The sequence below is a fragment of the Schistocerca piceifrons genome, chromosome 2, assembly GCF_021461385.2.
Source record: "Schistocerca piceifrons isolate TAMUIC-IGC-003096 chromosome 2, iqSchPice1.1, whole genome shotgun sequence".
NCBI classification, from domain to species: Eukaryota; Metazoa; Arthropoda; class Insecta; order Orthoptera; family Acrididae; genus Schistocerca; species Schistocerca piceifrons.
In genome coordinates, this window is record NC_060139.1 from 334,622,213 (window position 1) to 334,643,787 (window position 21,575).

Below are 21,575 nucleotides of genomic sequence, written 5' to 3' on the forward strand. Positions count from 1 at the left end.
ATGCATGAGAAACTGAAAAGGAAAAAGGGGAAGAAAGTATATAGCTTCTATCAACAGTGACATCGCTATGGATGACGATGAGGATGATGTTTGGTTTGTGGGGTGCTCAACTGTGCAGTCATCAGCACCCATACAAAGTCCCAATTTTTTCCAATCCGATTTTTTTTTCACAGTCTAATCTAGCCACTGTCATGAATGATGAGGATGATGATGAAATTATGAGGACAACAGAAACACCTAGTCCCCTGGCAGAGAAATCTCTATGGATGGGTATTTAAACAGAAAAACAAAGGGAGCTGAAGGGAACTAATGAATGAACAATAAAAACAAAAAACAAGGATAAATATTATAGGAATAAAAAGGCAGAAAGGTAGACGAATGGACAACAGAAAGAAAATGTAACCTTTTGGCCCAAATTTGACACATATTCTCCAATGTTTGCATCTTTTCTCCAGTGTTTCATTTCTTTCTAATCTTTTACATATTTCATCCTCTAATTTTTACTGTCTTTTACACAGTTTCAAAATTCGCTTTTATTTTAATCTTCTCATGACAGTTTATTTCTTTCCTCTTGATCCCATCTATCCACATCCCTCTGCCACATGTACCTCTACAGTTTCTCCTCCATATACATCTGGCACATTGACTGTCCTCTCTGTTAGTTTTTAATTTTCAGGTTTTAAATTCCTATTTATATTTAATTTAGAATTTTCATGTAGCCCTGTCTCATTGTAGCCCTCATGTCTTGATAAGCTACATGGTTTTAGCAGCTAATCCTCTGAAAGAACTTCAGATTTTCCTTCTCTATCATTGTTTTGAAAATGGAATGCCTGATTCCAAAAAACAGCAGTATGTATGCCCTCTTATGCTTAGTGGTGAATGTTTTATCATCTGCCAAATTAGTGAGTGGACTTCAATTTTAAATGAATATTAGTTTTTTTAAAGTGATAGTATATTCTGAGCAAGAGTTGAAGTCATCTGTTAAATTTCTGGAGCAGAAAGAGAAGTGCAGCTGATTCCAATTTTAAAAGTGGGGATCATTTAATACACATACATTCAATCAAAAATATTTCATATGTGTTTCATTTATTCAATGCCTATTGTTGCCTAGATCTATTACACACAATTCAGCTCTTGAAGTATACTAAACAACATTACACATAATGGTTGTAGTTATGGAAGAGGGGACCTTCCCTATTACATTTTTAAAAAGAAGGAATTGTGAAATGTGAAGCTATAATTGTCACTATGTGTTTTACTTTTTCCTCTTCTCATTAACATGCACTTCATCTGATGTGGAATTAATTTTTTCAGTTATGTCTATTCTGACTAGTGTTTTCTATGTATCAATGTAAATAACTTAAATTATCAAATTAGGCTAATTGTTTGTTTTCTTTGGGGAAGACAGAACAGATTATGTTAGAAACTTCCAGGGATGATGGAGAAGGGTAAATGTATCAATTTGAGGTGAAGGATCTAGTTCAGAAACAACCATATCAAAAGTTATGGAAATAGTTGTGATATCTATGACAGTGTACCTCTTCTATGGCAAGCTCTTTACAGTCCATATTTTTGGAGGAGGTAGTATGAACCCAAATTTAAAAAAATAATAAAAAAAGTGCAGTATCACATGGGCTCAAAAGTGCATACCTTAAGACCTATGAGCGATTGTTCAGTAGAAGAGATCTGTTTCACAGAAACAATTATGAACAAGTGTTCATAGCTCTTAAGATATGCATCTTAGACCCCATGTTTGCTGTACATTTATTTCTTGTTTTGGTTCATACTACCACCTCCCAAAATTTGGGAAGCAAAGAGCTTGCAGCACAAGAGGTCCACTGCCAGGGGATTGAAACGATTTTGACTTAGGACATTTGACTCCATTGTTTCTGGATGAGTGTCACTTACAGATTGATGCATTTATCCTTCTCCATTGCCCCTGAAAGTTTGTAAAATCATCACTGAATAAGTAACAGAAAAATTATACAGAATGGTTTCTATTTTTAAACTTCAAATATCTCCAAAATTGTTTTTACAATACAGTCATAATGTAATTATGTCCTAAGGTAGGTGAATATATTTATGTCAACACAAGGAGACTGAAAAACAATCTGAGGCTTTTAGAATAAAGGATTATTTTTGGAGACTATAAAAACTGTAGTAAAAAGATAAGATAAAAGTGAGACAGAGGAAGGTGGTGGTAGTAATTTGTATTATGATCTCATGTGTATAATGTGTCACAGTATTAATTTTGCAGCAAATTTTTCTGACTTTAGGAATTTGTGTATGATCCAATTCTGATATACAAAGCAACTATTGAAAAGGATTATGGGAATGGAGCGGAAAGATTTCTAACCGAGGATCCTACAAAACAATTCCTTTCAGGAAATTTTACTCATGTGCCACTGATGACTGGAAGCACTAAAGATGAATTTTCATGGAAAGCTTTGCGTAAGTAATTAACTAATATAGTACTAAATACTAGAATAATCCAACTGCTTGTAAGCAAAATAGTGGAGGAAATTGGTAATTGCGTTCTTTAAAAAAAGTGTTCTATCATGTGCCAGAAGTGATACACAGCAACTATGTAAATTGCAAATCATAATGTTGTGATGGAATCTGAACATCACTCTTCCAACATAAAAATCCCTTATCTAAGAACTGTACCTTGTTTGCTGTCTGATGTAAACAAGTCTGGTAAGATAAGGACAGTATTAAGTCATTAGTCAAGTGTAACTTGGTGATTCACAAGGAACCCCTTGAGTGTGAGATGGCAAGTTCAATCTTTAGTAAGGCTCATTTGAAAGTGTTGGGTTAACAGTTATGATAGGAAAAGTATTAGTTGCTAATGACTCACCATGTGCATCAGAGGGCAACAGAAAATGAGTGTCTAAAGGAGTACTGATAAACCTTGTATTGGATGTGTGTATTACACTTTGCAAATGAACATCTGTGTCATTCAAGAAATGTTCAGAACAAACCATTAACACTGAATGAGAAATGGCGTGTCATGGTTACCATGAAGGTTTGCACCATAAAGATTGAAGGCGAACTTCTTGGGAGGTACAAATTGTGCAGGATGGTCAACTAGGTATCCACTCTTAAAGAATGCATACAGAATCATATTGGTGTAAGGGGGCAATGAGGACTGATGGAATGCGATGGCATGCAACATAATGCAAAACATTCTGTCTTGGAGCTTATTGTGAAACTGGCTATCCTATAAGGCATAGCTGCGGATAGTGTGATAATATGTTTCATAGGCATGGAATAAACAAACACCCTATGGCTGAAATTGTCCAGTGGTTCCAGGTGGTATGAACTGCAATGTCACACACTTTTCATGAGGGGTGGTTTGCTTTATATGAGTATGATCTTTATGTGCAGACCAGAAATCTAGCACAAGCAAGCTATTTTGAACAGGTGTTAGCCAAAGGCAGCGCTCATACCATAATAATAATTTTCTTACCCACATTGTCTCACTGTTACCTGCTGTGGCATAAACATTTCCTACTGCCCTTGCAAGATCAATCACACAAGAAAGAACCATAGGGACAAAGGATCACCAACTTTTCACAGCACAACGAATAACTCTGCAGCCAATTTACTAACCAGTTAACAGTTGGCATAATTGTAGACAAATGCACTAAAGTCATTGATGTTAGTTGATCTTAATACAACTCTCTTAGCACCTCTAATTTACAAGGTTCCTTTTAAATGCATTTCCTCTTCAAATTCTGATTGGTCAAAGTTGAAAACCAATTCCTTACTGAATGATTGAATAAGTTTGTTTATCTCATCTACAAGTTTTTGGGCCAATTCCACAGTTTGCTGTGCATTGGCAAGCTGACATTTTGTTTGAAATTTCATTATCTTAGGTCTTCCAATTCCATAGCACTGTTTCAAGTTATGCAACCTTCGACTGCTTCCCATGAAATCACTGTAATCTTTGTTGGGCACAATTTAATGTGCATAATGTAGTAGGTCACTATCATGTATGACATGTAAATTGTATTGAGCATTCTTGAAACTTGCAAACACCAGTTTTTGTAACAAGGGCACCTTGTTTTCCCTTGAATATCCATAGCTTTTCTTACGCACTACACGGTCATATTGCTGTGGACTTATTTTAAATCTGTTCATAATTGTCTTCTTATGCATTACACGGTCATAATGCTGCAAACTTATTCGAAATCTGTTCATAATTATTTTTTTACTGTGCTGTGGATGACCTACCATGTACATAATTATGTTTAGTACTCACTCCTTGGCCAATGATTGTCCTTTACTATGTTTCACTGGAGACATGATTTGTTGTTCTGTCGAACAAGGATAATGAAATACATTGCTTGACACCTGTTTCAGTATCACTTTCACTTTTTAAGCATGACTCGTCATCATTGTACTCCTCATGTACAGTGTCCACACAGTCGAGTGTATATGACACCACACATTCCACTGACTCATCTAACAGAAGTCCGGCCCCGGTAGCTGAGTGGTCAGCGTGACGGAATGTCAATCCTATGGTCCCGGGTTCGATTCCCGGCTGTGTCGGAGATTTTCTCCGCTCAGGGACTGGGTGTTGTGTTGTCCTAATCATCATCATTTCATCCCCATCAACGTGCAGGTCGCCTATGTGGCATCAACTCGAAAGACCTGCACCAGGTGAACGGTCTACCCGACGGGAGGTCCTAGCCACACGACATTTCATATCTAACAGAAACATTAATATTTTATCTGCCATTTTTTTCTCACTCTTTAAAATTCTGTGGGTTCCTTTCTGATGAAACTTCAACTTCAGCAACTGTTGTTGTAGTTATAACACAATGTTTGCTTTGTTTACTATTGCCATTGCTCTGCTTTGCATCAACACCACTAGCATTGTAGCACTGTGGTGAGTTACTCACCAAGTAAGCAGTTCAATGCTCCTTTAACCTCATGCTGTGCTCACCACAGCATACCTCCAGTCCTGCTTCCTGTTGCCATTCACAGCCAGTATTGTGCTTGTGTGGTGGACGGTATGTTGGGCGTCAAATACCATAAACATCATTGGACTCTTATGACCTCGCACTCAAGGGGCTCCTTGTCAGAAAGATCAACATGCCAAATTGTGCATCTGAAGATCCATAGTTCAAATGATGATAACTACTGGACCACTTACTGCACTGGGATTTATTCATGTGAAGAGTCACAAATAGTATTAGAGTCCAGAATGTATGCAGAAGTGCTGGGTCACTGTACATGCGTTAGAAATTACTTCAAGGATAAAGAGAAGTGATTTGTTGGTGGCAAACAGAGTCTCACAGAGAGACTGGAATCAGTAACCAAATAGGTGGGAATGTCATGCTCTTCACTGAATATGATAAGGGTGTCACCTCATTTGTTAAATAGGAGCAGGATTATAGCAGGTAAGGAATCAGACTGACATGTAAAAGGTGTAAATTTGCTAGGATAGAACCCGATAAAGTTCTCAGTATCAAACACACCTCTGTGAATGAAGTTAAAAGTGATAGAGTGCTTATAAAAATATGGGTATGATAGAGGTTCAAATAATGTATCAAAACTGGGTGCAGGGTACATAATTTGTGAACTTTACCTCTTTGTAAATGAACAATAAAGGATAGTACTGTGACTGACAGAAGTAACTTTATTACTTTACTTTATTACTATATCTTCATCGTTTACCAGCCATGGCTGGACAGACTGCTTCACAAATCCAATGTTTATCAACTAACATTTATATAACACCATATACAAAATTTATATTACAAATAAAAGAAAATATTTATGCAGTGCACAAAAACACATAGAACAGAGAGAAAATGAAATATAACCAAACAGGAAAGTAAAACTTCATAGCAGCAAATGAAAATACCATAAAGCAAAATGTTTACAAAACCATATAGATCACACACATAAAGTTTCGTTTTGGCTTACAGTGATCCAGTCTTTTGCTAGAGGATATGATTCTGATGGCATTTTTTTTGTAATAGCAACACATCTTTGCAGCCCGAGGAGTGTCCCCACAACAACAGTCCATAGCTAATGTGGCTGTGGAAGAGTGCATGGTAGACTATTGTGAGAAACTGGTCAGTTATTACCCTCTTCAGCTTCCTCAGGAGGTATATCACACGAGAATGTTTGGTACATATATATGCAGTGTGATCATTCATGGAGAGTTTACTGTCAATCTTGAAGCCCAGTAGTCTGACAGTCTCCATGTTTTATTGGTCTTCAATGTTGGTTAGACTGCATATCAAATATTGGGTTTTTTCTTCATTTATCTTCATTTTGTTTATGATGAACCATTCTTTTATTTCTTCAAACATCAAATTTGATGCACCAAGAGCTTCTGCAGCTGTATGTCCTTTGGCTATAAGGGTAGTGTCATCTGCAAACTGCAACATTTGACTATTACAGCTCATATCATTGACATATATGAGGAACAGGAGAGGTCCTAAGACTGATCCTTGGGGAACTCCATGTTCCAGTTTTTGTTCAAGAGAAGTTGCTCCATGCACTGATACCACCTGCTTTCAGTTTTCCAAATAAGATTGGAGTGTTGATAGAACAACACCTCCAACACCATAACATCTTAACTTGGCTATTAGTGTTGTGTGTGAGATGCAGTCAAAGGCTTTTCTGAGGTCACAGAGTGTCAGTGCCACACTCCCTCTCTCTTCAAAACTCTGTCAAATCGTTTTTAATAAGTCCAATGTGGCTACTTTGTAGTGACACCAATCAACTGAAGTTGGGACTATCATCAGCCCTTCTTATGCATGCCTCTCTATCATTTACAATAGGATTTAATGCCACAGTGTACAAAGTTGTTTGCTGACTCTATGATTTGGCCTTCATAATGGATTCTGTATAGTTGAAGGTAACAGTCATCTCAATAGTGAAATTCTTAATGAGTTAATCATAGGGACAATCCAATGAGGATTTTTTGCAATCCTACAAAGATTTTCTTGACAATGTAAACACATTTCATTGACTAGTGACTGTTAGTGGTGCCAAGGTTGGTGTCAAGCACCTAGCAAATGAGACAGGAACTGAAATTGAGGGTAGCGAGGTGTAAACTGAAATGCTTAACTTCCTTTTCAAATGTTCCTCTACAAAGGAAAATCCAGGAGTATTGCCACAATTTAATCCTTGTACCACTAGAAAGGTGAGTGATATAAGTATTAGTGTCAGTGATGTCAAGAAACACCTGAAATCATTAAAACTGAACCCCAAGGCTCGATGGAATCCCTATCAGATTCCATACTGAATTTGTGGCTGAGTTTGCCCCGCTTCTAACTATAACCTATAGTAGATCGCTTGGACAAGAAACCATGGCCAGTTCTTGGAAAAAAGTACAGGTCACACCCATCTACAAGCAGGGTAGTAGAAGTGATCTACAAAACTACTGTCCAATATCCTTGGCATCAATGTGTTGTAGAATCTTAGAACATATTCTGAGCTCATACATAATAAGATATCTTGAACAGAACGACCTCCTCAATGCCAACCAGCAACCAACATGGATTCTCAAGACATTGATCATATGAAACCTAACTCACACTTTTCTCACTTGAAATACTGAAAGCTTTGGACCAAGGCAGTCAGGTAGGTGCAGTACTTCTTCATTTACAAAAAGCATTTGACTCAATACCATACATATGCTTATTGTCCAAAGTATGATCATAGAGAGTATCTAGTAAAATATGTGACTGGATTGAGGACTTTTTGGTAGGGAGGACACAGCATGTTATCTTGGATGGATAGTCATTGTCAGATGTAAAAGTAACTTCAGGTGTGCATCAGAGAAGTATGTTGGGACTCTTGCTGTTTATGTTGTATATTAATGACCTTGCAAACAATATTAATCATCAGACTTTTTGCAGATGATGCAGTTATCTGTCATGAGGTACTGTCTGAAAGACACTGCGTAAATATTCAGTCAGATCTTGATTAAGTTTGAAAGTGGTGCAAAGAATGCCAACTAGCTTTAAAAGTTCAGAAATGTAAAATAATGCACTTCACAAAATGAAAAAATGTAGTATCCTATGACTGTAATATCAATGAGTCACTGTTGGAATCAGCCAACTCAGACAAATACATAGGTGTAATACTTTATAGGGATATGAAATGGAATGATCATGTGTGCTCAGTCATAGGTAAAGTAGGTGACAGACTTTGGTTTATTGGTAGAATTGTGGGAAAGTGCAATCAATCTACAAAGGAGATTGCTTACAAATCACCCGTGTGACTGGGTCTAGAATATTGCTCAAGTTTGTGGGAGACATACCAAATAGAACTAACAGAGGATATTGAACATAGGTGTATACAGAGAAGAGCAGCATATATTGTAACAGATCTGTTTGATCCATGGGAGAGTGTCACAGAGATACTGAAGGAACTGGACAGGAAGACTCTTGAAGATAGATGTAAGCTATCCCAAGAAAGTCTATCAACAAAATTTCAAGAATTGGCTTTAAATGGTTATGCTAGGAATACACTACAACCTCCTACATATCGCTCACATAGGGATCATGAGAATAGTATTAGAATAATTACTCACGCACAGAGGCATTCAAACAATCTTTCTTCCTGCATTCCATACATGAATGGAACATTAAGAAACCTTAATAACTGGCACAATGGGACATATCATCTCCCATACACTTCACAGTGGTTTGCAGAGTGTAGGTGTAGATGTAGAATTAAAAAGTCTCCTGCACACACGTTTGAAAACAATGTTTTATCTTCAACCACAGTTCCTCTACATTTTCTTTTACAGACATTCTGTGGTACCATATGAGCCAAAGCTATGCAATAATGGAATAATTCACAACATACATAGTTCAGAGAATTTCTATAAAAAATTAAAAATAACACGAATGCAAAAGATGTGCAATGTTATAGAAAATAAACATAACTCACCTTAGACTGTTGCTCCATGTGTGTGGGACCCATAACAAATAGAACTAACAGTTTGTACTGGAAGTATACAGATAAGGGTTGCACAAATGAATACAGGTTTTTTGATCCTGCGAGAGTGTTACAGGATCATTGAACAACCAGAACTGCAGACTCTTAATACAGATGTGAACTATCCCGTGAAAGTGTGTATATAAAGTTTCTAGAACAGTATTAAGTAAGGAAAAAACGAATGTACTACAGCCTCCTGTGTATCAATCCTGTAGGGAGTGGGGAGACGAAATTAGACTAATTACTGCACCCCCAGAGGCTTCCTGGACTGCATACACGATCAAACAGGATGAAAGCCTAACATGTGGTACAATGAAAAGTGCCCTCTGCCGTATACTTCAGTGGTTCCTGTAATACACTGTGGCTTGTATCAAAAATACAATCATTCTGTTTCTTCTGTATTTATGTAACTGTTTGCTTCACACATGACCAGTCTCTGGCTACTGAGGACAGCCAAAGACTGTGGTTGTGTGTGTGATTTGTGTTAGCACGAGTGTGTGCATGTATGTTGTCTAATTTGGAAGACCTTTTGCCTGAAAGCTTACTTGTTTCACAGTCTTTAGTTGTGCCTATCTGCCACTCAACATCTTTGGTATATGGTGAGTAGAATCTAACCTTTTCATAAAATAAGGATTATTCCATCTTGGATTTTCCATTGCATAAAATAATTTTGCCATTTATGATTACACATTTTATGATAGCTTTCACAGTATCTTTATTGATTGGTTTCTAGTCATACAGTCTTCTGTATGCTTTAGCAAAAACAGGGGTACACAATGCTGCAAATAAAATTATTGATAACTTACCCAGTGATATAAAATGCCTGACAGACTGTTGTGACTCACCGATCTTTCAAAGTGCTGCCGCGCAGTTACGCGCATCCTCTACATGCGGCGCTGTCTGCCAGACATGCAGCAGCAGCGCCACCTAAGCGGCCAGCCAGCCAGCGGCCGCTAGACTCGGACTCAGTAATGATTTGACTGTTAAAGTGTACACACATCTTACTTTGTTAACTTGATCTGTGACTTTCATGTATTGTGTTGTCCTTGAAATATATTTGTTCAACTTGAAGTTATAACACAGACATCAAAGCAAAATTTGAAAACAAACTGAAAAAGTTCCTCCTCAACACCTCTCCAATTAATTAGAATAATTTCTATTATTCATGTACCCATATTTACACATAAATTTGTTACGGGAATGTAAAATGACTCATCCATGTCATTACAATTTATCATGCAAATTATCCATCAAACATGAAACTAATTAATTAACATTTATAGTCACTGTGACTTGCACTAGACAAACTTAATTTTGAAGCACTGGAGGAATATATTCAACACATTGACTGCTGCATGCAAAGTGTTGGACGTTTCACCGCTGTTTCACCGCCAGACCAGCCCATGGTGCAAGACTCTTATGTGACAGCCAGCAGCCTCATGTCAATTAACAAGTACCTCATTTCGGTTAATGTGTTAAGAATGGTTTTGGTTCTTTATCCACCATTGTCTTTAGGAATATGATACACATTTTTGCTAAATGGTTTGTAGGAGAGTTTCACATGTACACCTTAAGTGTAATCAGTTGTTAATCTCCTTTCAACAAGTTGCCATTTTTAATGTTTTCTCAGTCTAATAAAGTATTCATTTCTGAATTTCAGTAAGTACATTCAAGGCCACTCACAGTACATGATGAAGCTATTGAAATATTGTGCTGAAAAAAGAAATGTCAAACCACTTGAATACTTATATTTAAAAACAAAGATGATGTGACTTACCATACGAAAGTGCTGGCAGGTCGATAGAAACACAAACAGACACATACATACACACAAAATTCAAGCTTTCGCAACAAACTGTTGCCTCATCAGGAAAGAGGGAAGGAGAGGGAAAGACGAAAGGAAGTGGGTTTTAAGGGAGAGGGTAAGGAGTCATTCCAATCCCGGGAGCGGAAAGACTTACCTTAGGGGGAAAAAAGGAAGATTAGAGCACTCGCACACACACACATATCCATCCACACATGATATGTGTGGATGGATGTGTGTGTGTGTGCGAGTGTATACCCTTCCTTTTTTCCCCCTAAGGTAAGTCTTTCCGCTTCCGGAATTGGAATGACTCCTTACCTTCTCCCTTAAAACCCACTTCCTTTTGTCTTTCCCTCTCCTTCCCTCTTTCCTGATGAGGCAACAGTTTGTTGCGAAAGCTTGAATTTTGTGTGTATGTATGTGTCTGTTTGTGTTTCTATCGACCTGCCAGCGCTTTCGTATGGTAAGTCACATCATCTTTGTTTTTAAATATATTTTTCCCGCGTGGAATGTTTCCCTCTATTATACTGATATCACTTGAATACTTAGATTCATGTCTTTCTAAGTTACATTTAACTATAACTTCCCTAATACTGTCAGGAATATTTCTTTACCTATTCGTTTAACCCACATTTCAGAGGTTCTTGCAAATGGTTCTGCAGCTGAAGAAATGACTGAGCACTATGAAAAGATTTTTCCCATTTGTTTTCTGTATGAGCAAAACACAGAACATTCCCACACAATCAGCAAGAATTTGAGGAGTTTCTACCTTCACAACCAGCCCATAACAAATAATACAAGGAATGAGCTTGGAAAAGTAAGTAAAAGAAGGCAATAGCACATTTGTTGTGTAAGTTATAGTTATGTGGCAATTTAAGTAATTGAGGATGCTTATTGAAACTTTGCTGTTTACTTGGCAGTAGCAGACAATAGGTGACACAGATCATTGTGGTTGGTTCAGAGGCACTTTTAACTGGCAAAAGATGAAACACACAGTCTGAGATGGAAACTGGAAACCACCCAGGATCACAGCCTACAGAAACTGAAGAATAAGATGAAAGAAAATAAAAAATGCAATTTTAACCATAATGTAATAGGGTAGACTAGTGTGGAGAGCTGTATCAAACCAGACTCCTAACTGCAGATCACAACAACGAGATCAACAACAAAAAGTTTAGGAGTGACAGAGAGAACAGTGATCAAGTCAGAAATACACACTGGATATACTGCAAATAAAGGCACCTACAGAAACTGAGAAAAGAGAAAGCAGTTAAAGAAGAAGAGGAAAACAATGAAACAAAATGCCAAAATGAATGTGAGGAAAGATTAAAAGAGAAATGAGGAGATGGGAAATGGAGAAGTGAAAAGTAAAACACAATGATTGGAAAAGGAGGTGGATGGAAAGGAACCAAAAAAGTGCTTCTACTAAGTTTCCACCTGCAAATTTCTAAGATGCTGACATTGACAGGAATATTACAAATCACCTGTATGTTAGAGCCAGCATTAAGATATTTGCTAATTCACCTAGTAATTGAGCTGGAGTAAGCAATGGTGGGAGGGTGTTTAAGAGACACTTTGCAGTGCTGGGTGACACAAATATAAACCTTATGGCATTAAATTAATCATGAAAATGTAGAGGATATGACTAGAATGACACAGAGCTTGCAAGAGCAATTAAAATTACTTTGGTGCTGTGGAAAGAGTAGCAAATAGGAGCTCATTTTCAGAAAATAATAACCTGAGGGACAAGATGACTTTTGCATTCCACACTGTGGTAGTAATGGAAAGGATATCTACTGCCAAATGGAATACTGCTGATTGCTGAGAAATTCAACAAGCAATGAAATAAGGGCTAGCTGAAAGTTGGATAGACAGCATTAAAGAATGTGCAATGACATTTGGAAAAGAACCACAAACTTATCATTGAACATGAGGTTCTCAGATGTTTCTGAAAGTTCAGTGGAGCATCTTCAGCCTCAGTTCGGATGTGGTCATTGTATCATAACTAAACAAGTGACTGTTACCTACCCTCTGTAGCTGAGGTTGCTAACATATGCCTATGTGCTGGTACTTGACTCTGAAGTAGCTGGTGTGAATCCTAGCAAAGGAAGAAATTTTCAGCACCAGTACTGGCCAGCGAGAAAAGGAGAGGCATAGGACTCCTGATCATCAGACTTAACACCAGTTTGCTTGATTAAATACAAAACACCTCTGCTGTGTCTCATGGAGTAAGACCATGGGACCCAGTTGTTGATGAACAATCTGTTGAATGGGGATCTTAAATTCAGTGGAAACCCTGGTGTTTTTTGAGAGGAGTAGCCTACATGCCATCATTGGCTTTCAGTCTCTCTTTTCTCTCATAGTCATCATACAGTACAAACATGACACCACACTACACTACACACACCATTCATTATAGTCACTTACACCCAAAAGATACAAGGAAGATACAGTTATCTCACGCCATGAGAAAATGGTGTGCATGGACAAAGAAAACCTTTTCTGATTAAGAGCCTGAAAGTATCTCTCAGGGTCTCCCAGCCAACAACGCAATACAACTCTTTGATAGATGGTTCTTCGGTGTAAGGAAAAGAGAAATTCTCTGATTCCAAGGACACTCACCTTTGCTCTTTGCAAGCTTGCCATTCAAAGGTCAAATTGTGACTGACTGCAAAGAAAAGAAACATGATCATGTTTTCTTCCAAGTGGCCGAGAATGAAAAATATATCAACAAATAAACAGATGATTGAAATGAGAAATATTGGTGTAAAGAGTTGACGTCAAAGGTGACTACTAAGGTGCGGGTGTGGCATGAACAGAGATTTGTATTACTCCAGTAATACTATAATGTCTTTAACATATGAATGAAGACACTCTGACAATATATTACTGAACTTGAGCAATCAAAATAAATTTATATTGAGTGTCAGAGTGGTTAGCTTTATGTTCCTTTTGAAGAGGCCAGGAGGAGAAAGAAGTGTAAGAACTGCTGCACATTCAGACAGATTAAGCAATTTTGACAAACATCCTGTTTCTGAAACTAGTGGGAGATTTCCTTCAATGTAGAAAAATGAAAGATAAAGCAAATGAGTACAGGAAAATATCTGATAGTTTTCAAGGTTCAGTAACATATATCGTCCACAATGCAGTTTCCAGTGTCTTGTCAAGGATTTGTGTAAGGCTTGCGATATCACAGCAGGAACTTGGAATCCTTAGGTTCTTTTGGTAGCGTATTTGATCCATTGGCATGGTGTCTTGATTGCAGAATCTGTAAAAGGCAGTACGTAAGAAAAGTAACATGCCATTGAAGATTAGGTCCTTAGAGATGGAGTATGAATTCAGACTGGACATATGTAGGGCAGGAAATTGGCCCTGACCTTGTCTTAAGAACCATTCTGTCTTCTGACTGCAGTAATTTGGATAAGCAATCAATGGGAAACCTAAACTGGATGGTCAAATGGAAATCTAAATCTTCCATATCAAGGAATGTAAGCTAAAGTGACAGAGCTAGTACAGATACTTCTTCAAACATAGTTAGTGGTTAAGTATCCCAGTAACAGCTGTGGCCCCCACTGTCTTCTGGAAAGCTATGATTGAACCCTCCAATGATGAATCAAATGCTCTCAGTCCTTCAAAGTTGACTGGCACCTGGGACATAAACTATAAAAGTATACTGGATAGTTCATGGAATTCTGAAATGTGATAAGTCTTGAGAGAGATGGGGAAGGCGTACAAGCAAGTGAAATCTATGAAAGCAGTTCATGAAAAGCAGATGTAATGATACAGTTTTATCAGAGATAATGGCTATTTGTTGGGTAATGTATTACCATGTGTGCCACATATAGAAATACACTGACAATAAAGCTGTATGTTGTTACAGTAAACATGAACAGTGATGCTAGAAGTGACCATTGATCTTCTTCCCACCACCTACTGGCCTCAAGACGCATCCTGCTACTGCTGTATGAGATTCATTGGTTATTTTGTAATCAGAGAGATCAATTTCAGTTGGATTGGCAATGATACCAATATGCACTTAGACCTGTAGCACTACATACATAGGAGACATAAAAAACAGGAAATTAGTTCTGATTATGGAGATAGTTCCAGTGAAATGTCAAAAGTTGTCAGTTTGTGCAACTGTTACTGCCGAGTAAATTCAAATCTCTCTTATCTATATTACATTGTAATTTGATTACGGTGATGTATGAGGTAACTCTTCATGCTAAATATTTTTTGAAACATAAATGTGTAGCAGCTTCTTCCAGTCATTGAGCTTCTGGTACGTATGCAATCCACTGCATCTTCTGTTGCCCCCACTATACCTAGGGGCTAAGTATCTCTAGGATGGCTGCCCAGCTGCTCCTTTGCATAGTGCTGTATGCACTATTCCACTATAAAGTAGACTTAAGTGTATTGTGGAGTAGAGATATTATTGTATGTTATCTTTAACATAAGACCACTTTTCTTTCAGCTGTATGCTGATTCAATTACGATATTCCCAGTATATCGGCCGGCTCAAATACTATCCAAAATAAACACAATTCCAGTGTATTACTACCAGTTCACTTATCAAGGGAGATACAGTTGGGTGGATGCACCTGGAACTACTACACCTTATGGTATGCAAAGTTTAGAGAAACTGCAGAATGAGCATTCTGGACAAAAAAAATCCAGTTTTTGCTTCAATCTGATTTTTACTTTTAATGGAATAATACATACATAATTCTTTTTCTTTCACATAAAGGTGTCGTGCATCATGATGATCTCATTTACTTATTCTACATTTCAACGCTTTTCCCATTCTTTAATAAGGATGACCCTGAATACATAACAGTGAAGAGAATGACTAAAATGTGGTCCAATTTTGCTAAATCAGGGTAAGTTGCAATAAAACTAATTACATTCATAATAATATTTATTGCTAATGTGAAACACTCAGAAGTTATCCATGGCAGATGTTTCTACATCAGATATTGAGAAATACTCTGCATCCCTCCCCATCCCTACCCCAGTCTCCTTCTTACATCCACCACCCGGTTGCTTCTCCCATCATGCACTGCTGCCCAGCAGCCAGAGACTGAAAAAAAAAAAAAAAAAAAAAAAAAAAAAAAAAAAAAATGTAATTACAAAGGAAAAGGAATGAAAAATGGAAAAGTGTGAATAAAAGAGGAATAAGTTTTCTTCTGCTTTCATGTTGTTCCCCCTATCACCCTCACCTTTATCTGCTCTGGCAAATGCTCCCACCAGCTAATTATAAGTAGATCTAGAGTTTGAGCCACAAAGGACACAGGGCAGGCAGCTTTTTATTTAATTAATTAACAAATAGCACAAATCTTATTATATTGTTACTTCCAATTACTACTGCGAAATCCAGTGCGGCATTTTGTTACTGCATTTCTCCAGTTCAGGGTTATATGTAGTTTTGGTGCAAAATATAAAGGGTGGAAAAGCCCCAATGGTCCATGTGTTGGCATTTCAGATGGTAACGTCTCCGTTTTTGCTTAGTCAATAGGGCTGCACAGCAAGAGATAGGTACAGACTGTGATGAAACATGATAGCATAACTTTGTATTTAAATTTTCCACTTGATGCTGTTTACACAAAAAGGTTCCAAAAGGCAGGAATAGAATATTTGTGGCTTGAAGCAGAGGAAAACCAATTCTACCCTCTGATGCAACTTGAAACTTCACTTAGTAATGCCAACAAACTTAAATGATTACATACTCTGCAACTGTCATGCTCTGCAGTTCCATAGCTGTAAGAGCATCAATATACTTGTATATGGTTCCATGATCTCTCAGACCTGGCATTCAGCATGAAGCATCAAAGCATATAACATTTCTCTCCTGCTGTTAGGACTGTGATGGCAACATGAAATATGGTTACAAGCTTTATGTATTTTTACATCAACAGCAGTAACCTGAGTATCCAGTTGTGGTTTGGTATTGACTATCGCATCTTAGACATGTCCATAATCTTAAGACTTAAACTCTAAATGAATTGTCTCCCTTTTTCCCATTCTTTCTGCAGTCAATCTGCGTATTCATTCCTTGAGTCACTGGAGTATAACTGCTTGTCTTGCAATTGTTATCAAAAACCATAATCCTTAAAATTTACATCATTCCAGTAGAAGGTCCCAGTCAGAATATAAATAATGGAAGGAGTAAAGGAAACAACTCTTATTTAGTTGAAATGCTGAGGGGTCGATAGGCGCTAAAAATGTTGCCAAACTTTTGGCAACTCTGAATTCTTCAGAGTTAACTAGTACACCATGCATGCGTGTATTGAATGTTTGAAACTGGTTCCTTCATTCAGAGAATTGACCACAATATGCAAACATTAGCTGTCCATTTCTACGACTGCAACACTATCTTGGCTAGCAATATTGTACCAGATCGACCACACTCAAACTACATGGCGAGTTGTTACCTTTATTCCTTCCATTATTAAAATTTAAATTAGAGTTTTTAATTTAGTAGTTGGGTGCGGAAAAATCACCAACATTACAGTGTGTAAGTACCAGCTAGCTATGAACATTATGCAAAAGGGAAGTCCGTCAGGACTTTGGATAGATTGCAATCACTGAAACTGATGGCTAATATTAGCATATTGTGATCAGTTGTCTGAGTGAAAGAGTCAGTTTCAAATATCTGATGATTTCTGTCTTCAGTCTAATCTATTTACTGTATACACATTAATTTTAAGAGTGAGAAACTAAAGTGAAAACTGTAAATTAAACTAAACTTTCATGTTTCAGCAATCCAACATCAGAGAAGGATGACACAGTAAATGTGGATTGGAAACCACTTACAGCATCTCAGAAACAATATATGGAAATAGGCTCACAACTCACAATGAAGAAGGGTTTATACTACTATGATCGCATGTCTGAATGGAACAAACTTTTTCCACTGCCCTGTGTTAGTGCTCACAAATGATATCCTTGATACTGTTTTGAATTACAGGTGATTAAAAAGTATATGACACACAGAAGCATATTTTACAAATGCACCAAAAATATTTTACTTACTGCTGCCTGGCAGTTGCCAATGTATTTACGTTAAATGAATAAAAATCAGTTTAAACAGCTTCTTTTTATTGACTCCATAAACCTTAATGTTTACTGATATCTAAATTTTACATAATTTTTGTGTGAGTATATCCACTATTTCCATTTAGTATTAGCTCCCTCAATTTCTTATTATGGATACTGATTAAACATGGAATCCACAATGTTGGTAATTTTTCTGAGACTGGCATAGAATTATCAAACATTCTTTCCCACTATCATGAAAGGGTTTGCATACTTTAATTTCCTGTTACCTTACAAGATAGTATTGAATGACAATGCAATTAAAGTAAATTATTAACCTATAGGAATCACTGAAAATATTGCGCTACATTAACTCATATATCAGGCAACATGTACAGGGTTATTACAAATGATTGAGGCGATTTCACAGGTCTACAATAACTTTATTATTTGAGATATTTTCACAATGCTTTGCACACACATACAAAAACTCAAAAAGTTTTTTTAGCCATTCCCAAATGTTCGATATGAGCCCCTTTAGTGATTCGGCAGACATCAAGCCGATAATCAAGTTCCTCCCACACTCGGCACAGCATGTCCCCATCAATGAGTTCGAAAGCATCGTTGATGCGAGCTCGCAGTTCTGGCACGTTTCTTGGTAGAGGAAGTTTAAACACTGAATCTTTCACATAACCCCACAGAAATAAATCGCATGGGGTTAAGTCGGGAGGGCGTGGAGGCCATGACATGCATTGCTGATCATAATCTCCACCACGACCGATCCATCATTTTTCCAATCTTCTGTTTAAGAAATGCTGAACATCATGATGGAAGTGCGGTGGAGCACCATCCTGTTGAAAGATGAAGTCGGCGCTGTTGGTCTCCAGTTGTGGCATGAGCCAATTTTCCAGCATGTCCAGATACATGTGTCTTGTGACGTTTTTTTCGCAGAAGAAGAAGGGGCCATAAACTTTAAACCGTGAGATTGCACAAAACACGTTAACTTTTGGTGAATTGCGAATTTGCTGCACGAATGCGTGAGGATTCTCTACCACCCAGATTCGCACATTGTGTCCGTTCACTTTACCATTAAGAAAAAATGTTGCTTCATCACTGAAAACAAGCTTCGCACTGAACACATCCTCTTCCATGAGCTGTTGCAACCGCGCCGAAAATTCAAAGCGTTTGACTTTGTCATCGGGTGTCAGGGCTTGTAGCAATTGTAAACGGTAGGGCTTCTGCTTTAGCCTTTTCCGTAAGATTTTCCAAACCGTCGGCTGTGGTACGTTTAGCTCCCTGCTTGCTTTATTCGTCGACTTTCGCGGGCTGCGCGTGAAACGCGTTCAACCGTTTCTTCGCTCACTGCAGGCCGACACGTTGATTTCCCCTTACAGAGGCATCCAGAAGCTTTAAACTGCGCATACCATCGCCGAATGGAGTTAGCAGTTGGTGGATCTTTGTTGAACTTCGTCCTGAAGTGTCGTTGCACTGTTATGACTGACTGATGTGAGTGCATTTCAAGCACGACATACGCTTTCTCGGCTCCTGTCGCCACTTTGTCTCACTGCGCTCTCGAGCACTCTGGCGGCAGAAACCTGAAGTGCGGCTTCAGCCGAACAAAACTTTATGAGTTTTTCTACGTATCTGTAGTGTGTTGTGACCATATGTCAATGAATGGAGCTACAGTGAATTTATGAAATCGCTTCAATCATTTGTAATAGCCCTGTATTACGGAAGTTTGGTGATTTAATACTTATGTACAGGTGTATTTCCTATACTGGTGCTTGAGCTAAACAGTAATTGTCAATCATGACACAATGCCATTGTTTACAAACACACTAACTTCACCAAATTACAGTAAAAAGTTTATTAATGTGGCACAGGGATGTGCAGCAAACACTCAGAAGATATAAGACTGATATTTTCCAAAACAGACATGTTGCAACAGCTCACTACAGAAGATACTACTGAGTGATCTGGAATTAAAACCAGAGTGTTGGTGCGCGTTCCAGCAATGAGATAATTCAGTATATAAAGAAAAGCAAAGAGGCTATAAACACATTTATTACAAACATTCAAAGTAAAATGATAACATGTAATTACATTACAATGCACACATATAAAAATAAATACTATGATTTGTACTGAAGAAGATGCATTTACATGAGATGGAATGGGAAACAATACAACAAAAATAAAAGCAATAAATACAACTTCAACAGTGTTATACATCTAAATTTAATATTGAGCAAAACACTCACTTACACACACACACACACACACACACACACACACACACACACACAAATGTGATTTTCAAATTGTTTCTTCAGTCAGTGGCTATCTGATAATCACAATGGTCACATTGTGCACTAGTTTTGTTTATCTGATTCCTCCGCATCTCTTCATTCTGAAGTTGTTCAAGTGTCAACTGTGAAACTCACAGCTAGTCCTCACGGCTGAATGGTTGTGCCATCATTTGGCAATCTGGGAGGAGGTAAAGACGCACATTCACAATCCAAACTTTGGAAGCTCTTTTAATATTTATGATACTGGGAATATACTATATTCAACAGTATTTGTAGATTTTCATTCACAAATTTCTCATTGGGCATACACTTGACAAACATTTCTGCACAATGCCACAGGTCGACAAAGTTGAGACTATGGTGATCAACAATTTGAATAATTACTCAGACTAGAAAAGTTCGCAAAGTATGATGATACACAGAACACAAGACTGAGAAGTGAGTGGTGGATCAGAATGATGGAAGAGGGAAACAAAAGAAACAAAACTAAAATGCACAATTGAAGGAATGCCACTCAGCACAGAATGTGTGGAAGCAGGTACAAGAATAATGGCATGAACAGTTGTTAATTGCAAAAGAATGAACAATGCCTACTGTACTGTTTGCTGCGTGGCTTGTTGCTTTTGCACTTAGCATTATAACTTCATAGAAAATCATTTGCACTCTTGTGAGAAGCATATGTCCAGCAAGGCACATCTGAGAGCTTCTGTAGTTTGGAGAGCAGAAAAGAGGTAGTGACAGGCTGAACCTTTACACTTGCTACAGGTTATGCCTGAGTCTCTCACTCAGAAAGTGTGTTGTTCATAAGGCAACAGTCCTGTTTTAAATACTGGTCTAGCAGACTGTTGTAATCTTAAAGTTCATCTGAAAGCCCTCTTAATTATTTAAAATATTAAAACTAAAATGTTGAGAACCCATTAACCAACATTGCACATATTTACCATGTAGTGTCAATTGTGTAGCAGGTCTAAATGATAAATTTTATCTTTCTGTTAATTCTAAAACCAAATAAAGTCAGTGCTCTTCAAAGCATACACAAAAAAAAAACATTTTATAAAAATCTTTTTGAATCCATTGAAAGATTATATACCGAATCTTTGAGATGTTCTTGTATCCACTTTGGTAATTTGCTGCACTTATCCTGGCATGAGAATCTCTTAACAAAGATACAAAACCATCATTGAATACTTTCTGTAAAGTAATAAACTGAGATTATTGACAAGAAATACACAAAGTTGCTTATATTGTCAGCAAATACCATTATACCATAGTCAGTTTTACCATGTAGTGCATGACCCACGCACTGGGCTACATGTCACATTGCATCAAAAGTGAGGAAGTCATTCTCCCTTATCTGTGAAAATGTGTTTTTGTAGTCTACAATTCATAAGTATTCAAAGAAGCATCAAGAAAACGAGGCAACTTGACATTTGAGCAAAATCTAATGGGTAAAT

At 37.5% G+C, this 21,575-nt stretch overlaps 1 protein-coding gene across 1 annotated transcript in view; it reads left to right on the forward strand.

Moving 5' to 3' along the window:
- The window catches only part of LOC124777209 (juvenile hormone esterase-like), a 58,709-nt gene extending 40,842 nt beyond the window's left edge, over positions 1–17,867 (forward strand). The window contains exons 6-10 of the mRNA XM_047252524.1: positions 2,277–2,451; positions 11,416–11,594; positions 15,252–15,399; positions 15,525–15,657; positions 17,537–17,867. Coding sequence (XP_047108480.1) covers positions 2,277–2,451; positions 11,416–11,594; positions 15,252–15,399; positions 15,525–15,657; positions 17,537–17,717 — 816 coding nt within the window. The 3' untranslated portion in view covers positions 17,718–17,867. The remainder of the gene's footprint in view (positions 1–2,276; positions 2,452–11,415; positions 11,595–15,251; positions 15,400–15,524; positions 15,658–17,536) is intronic.
- Positions 17,868–21,575: the final 3,708 nt, after the last annotated feature.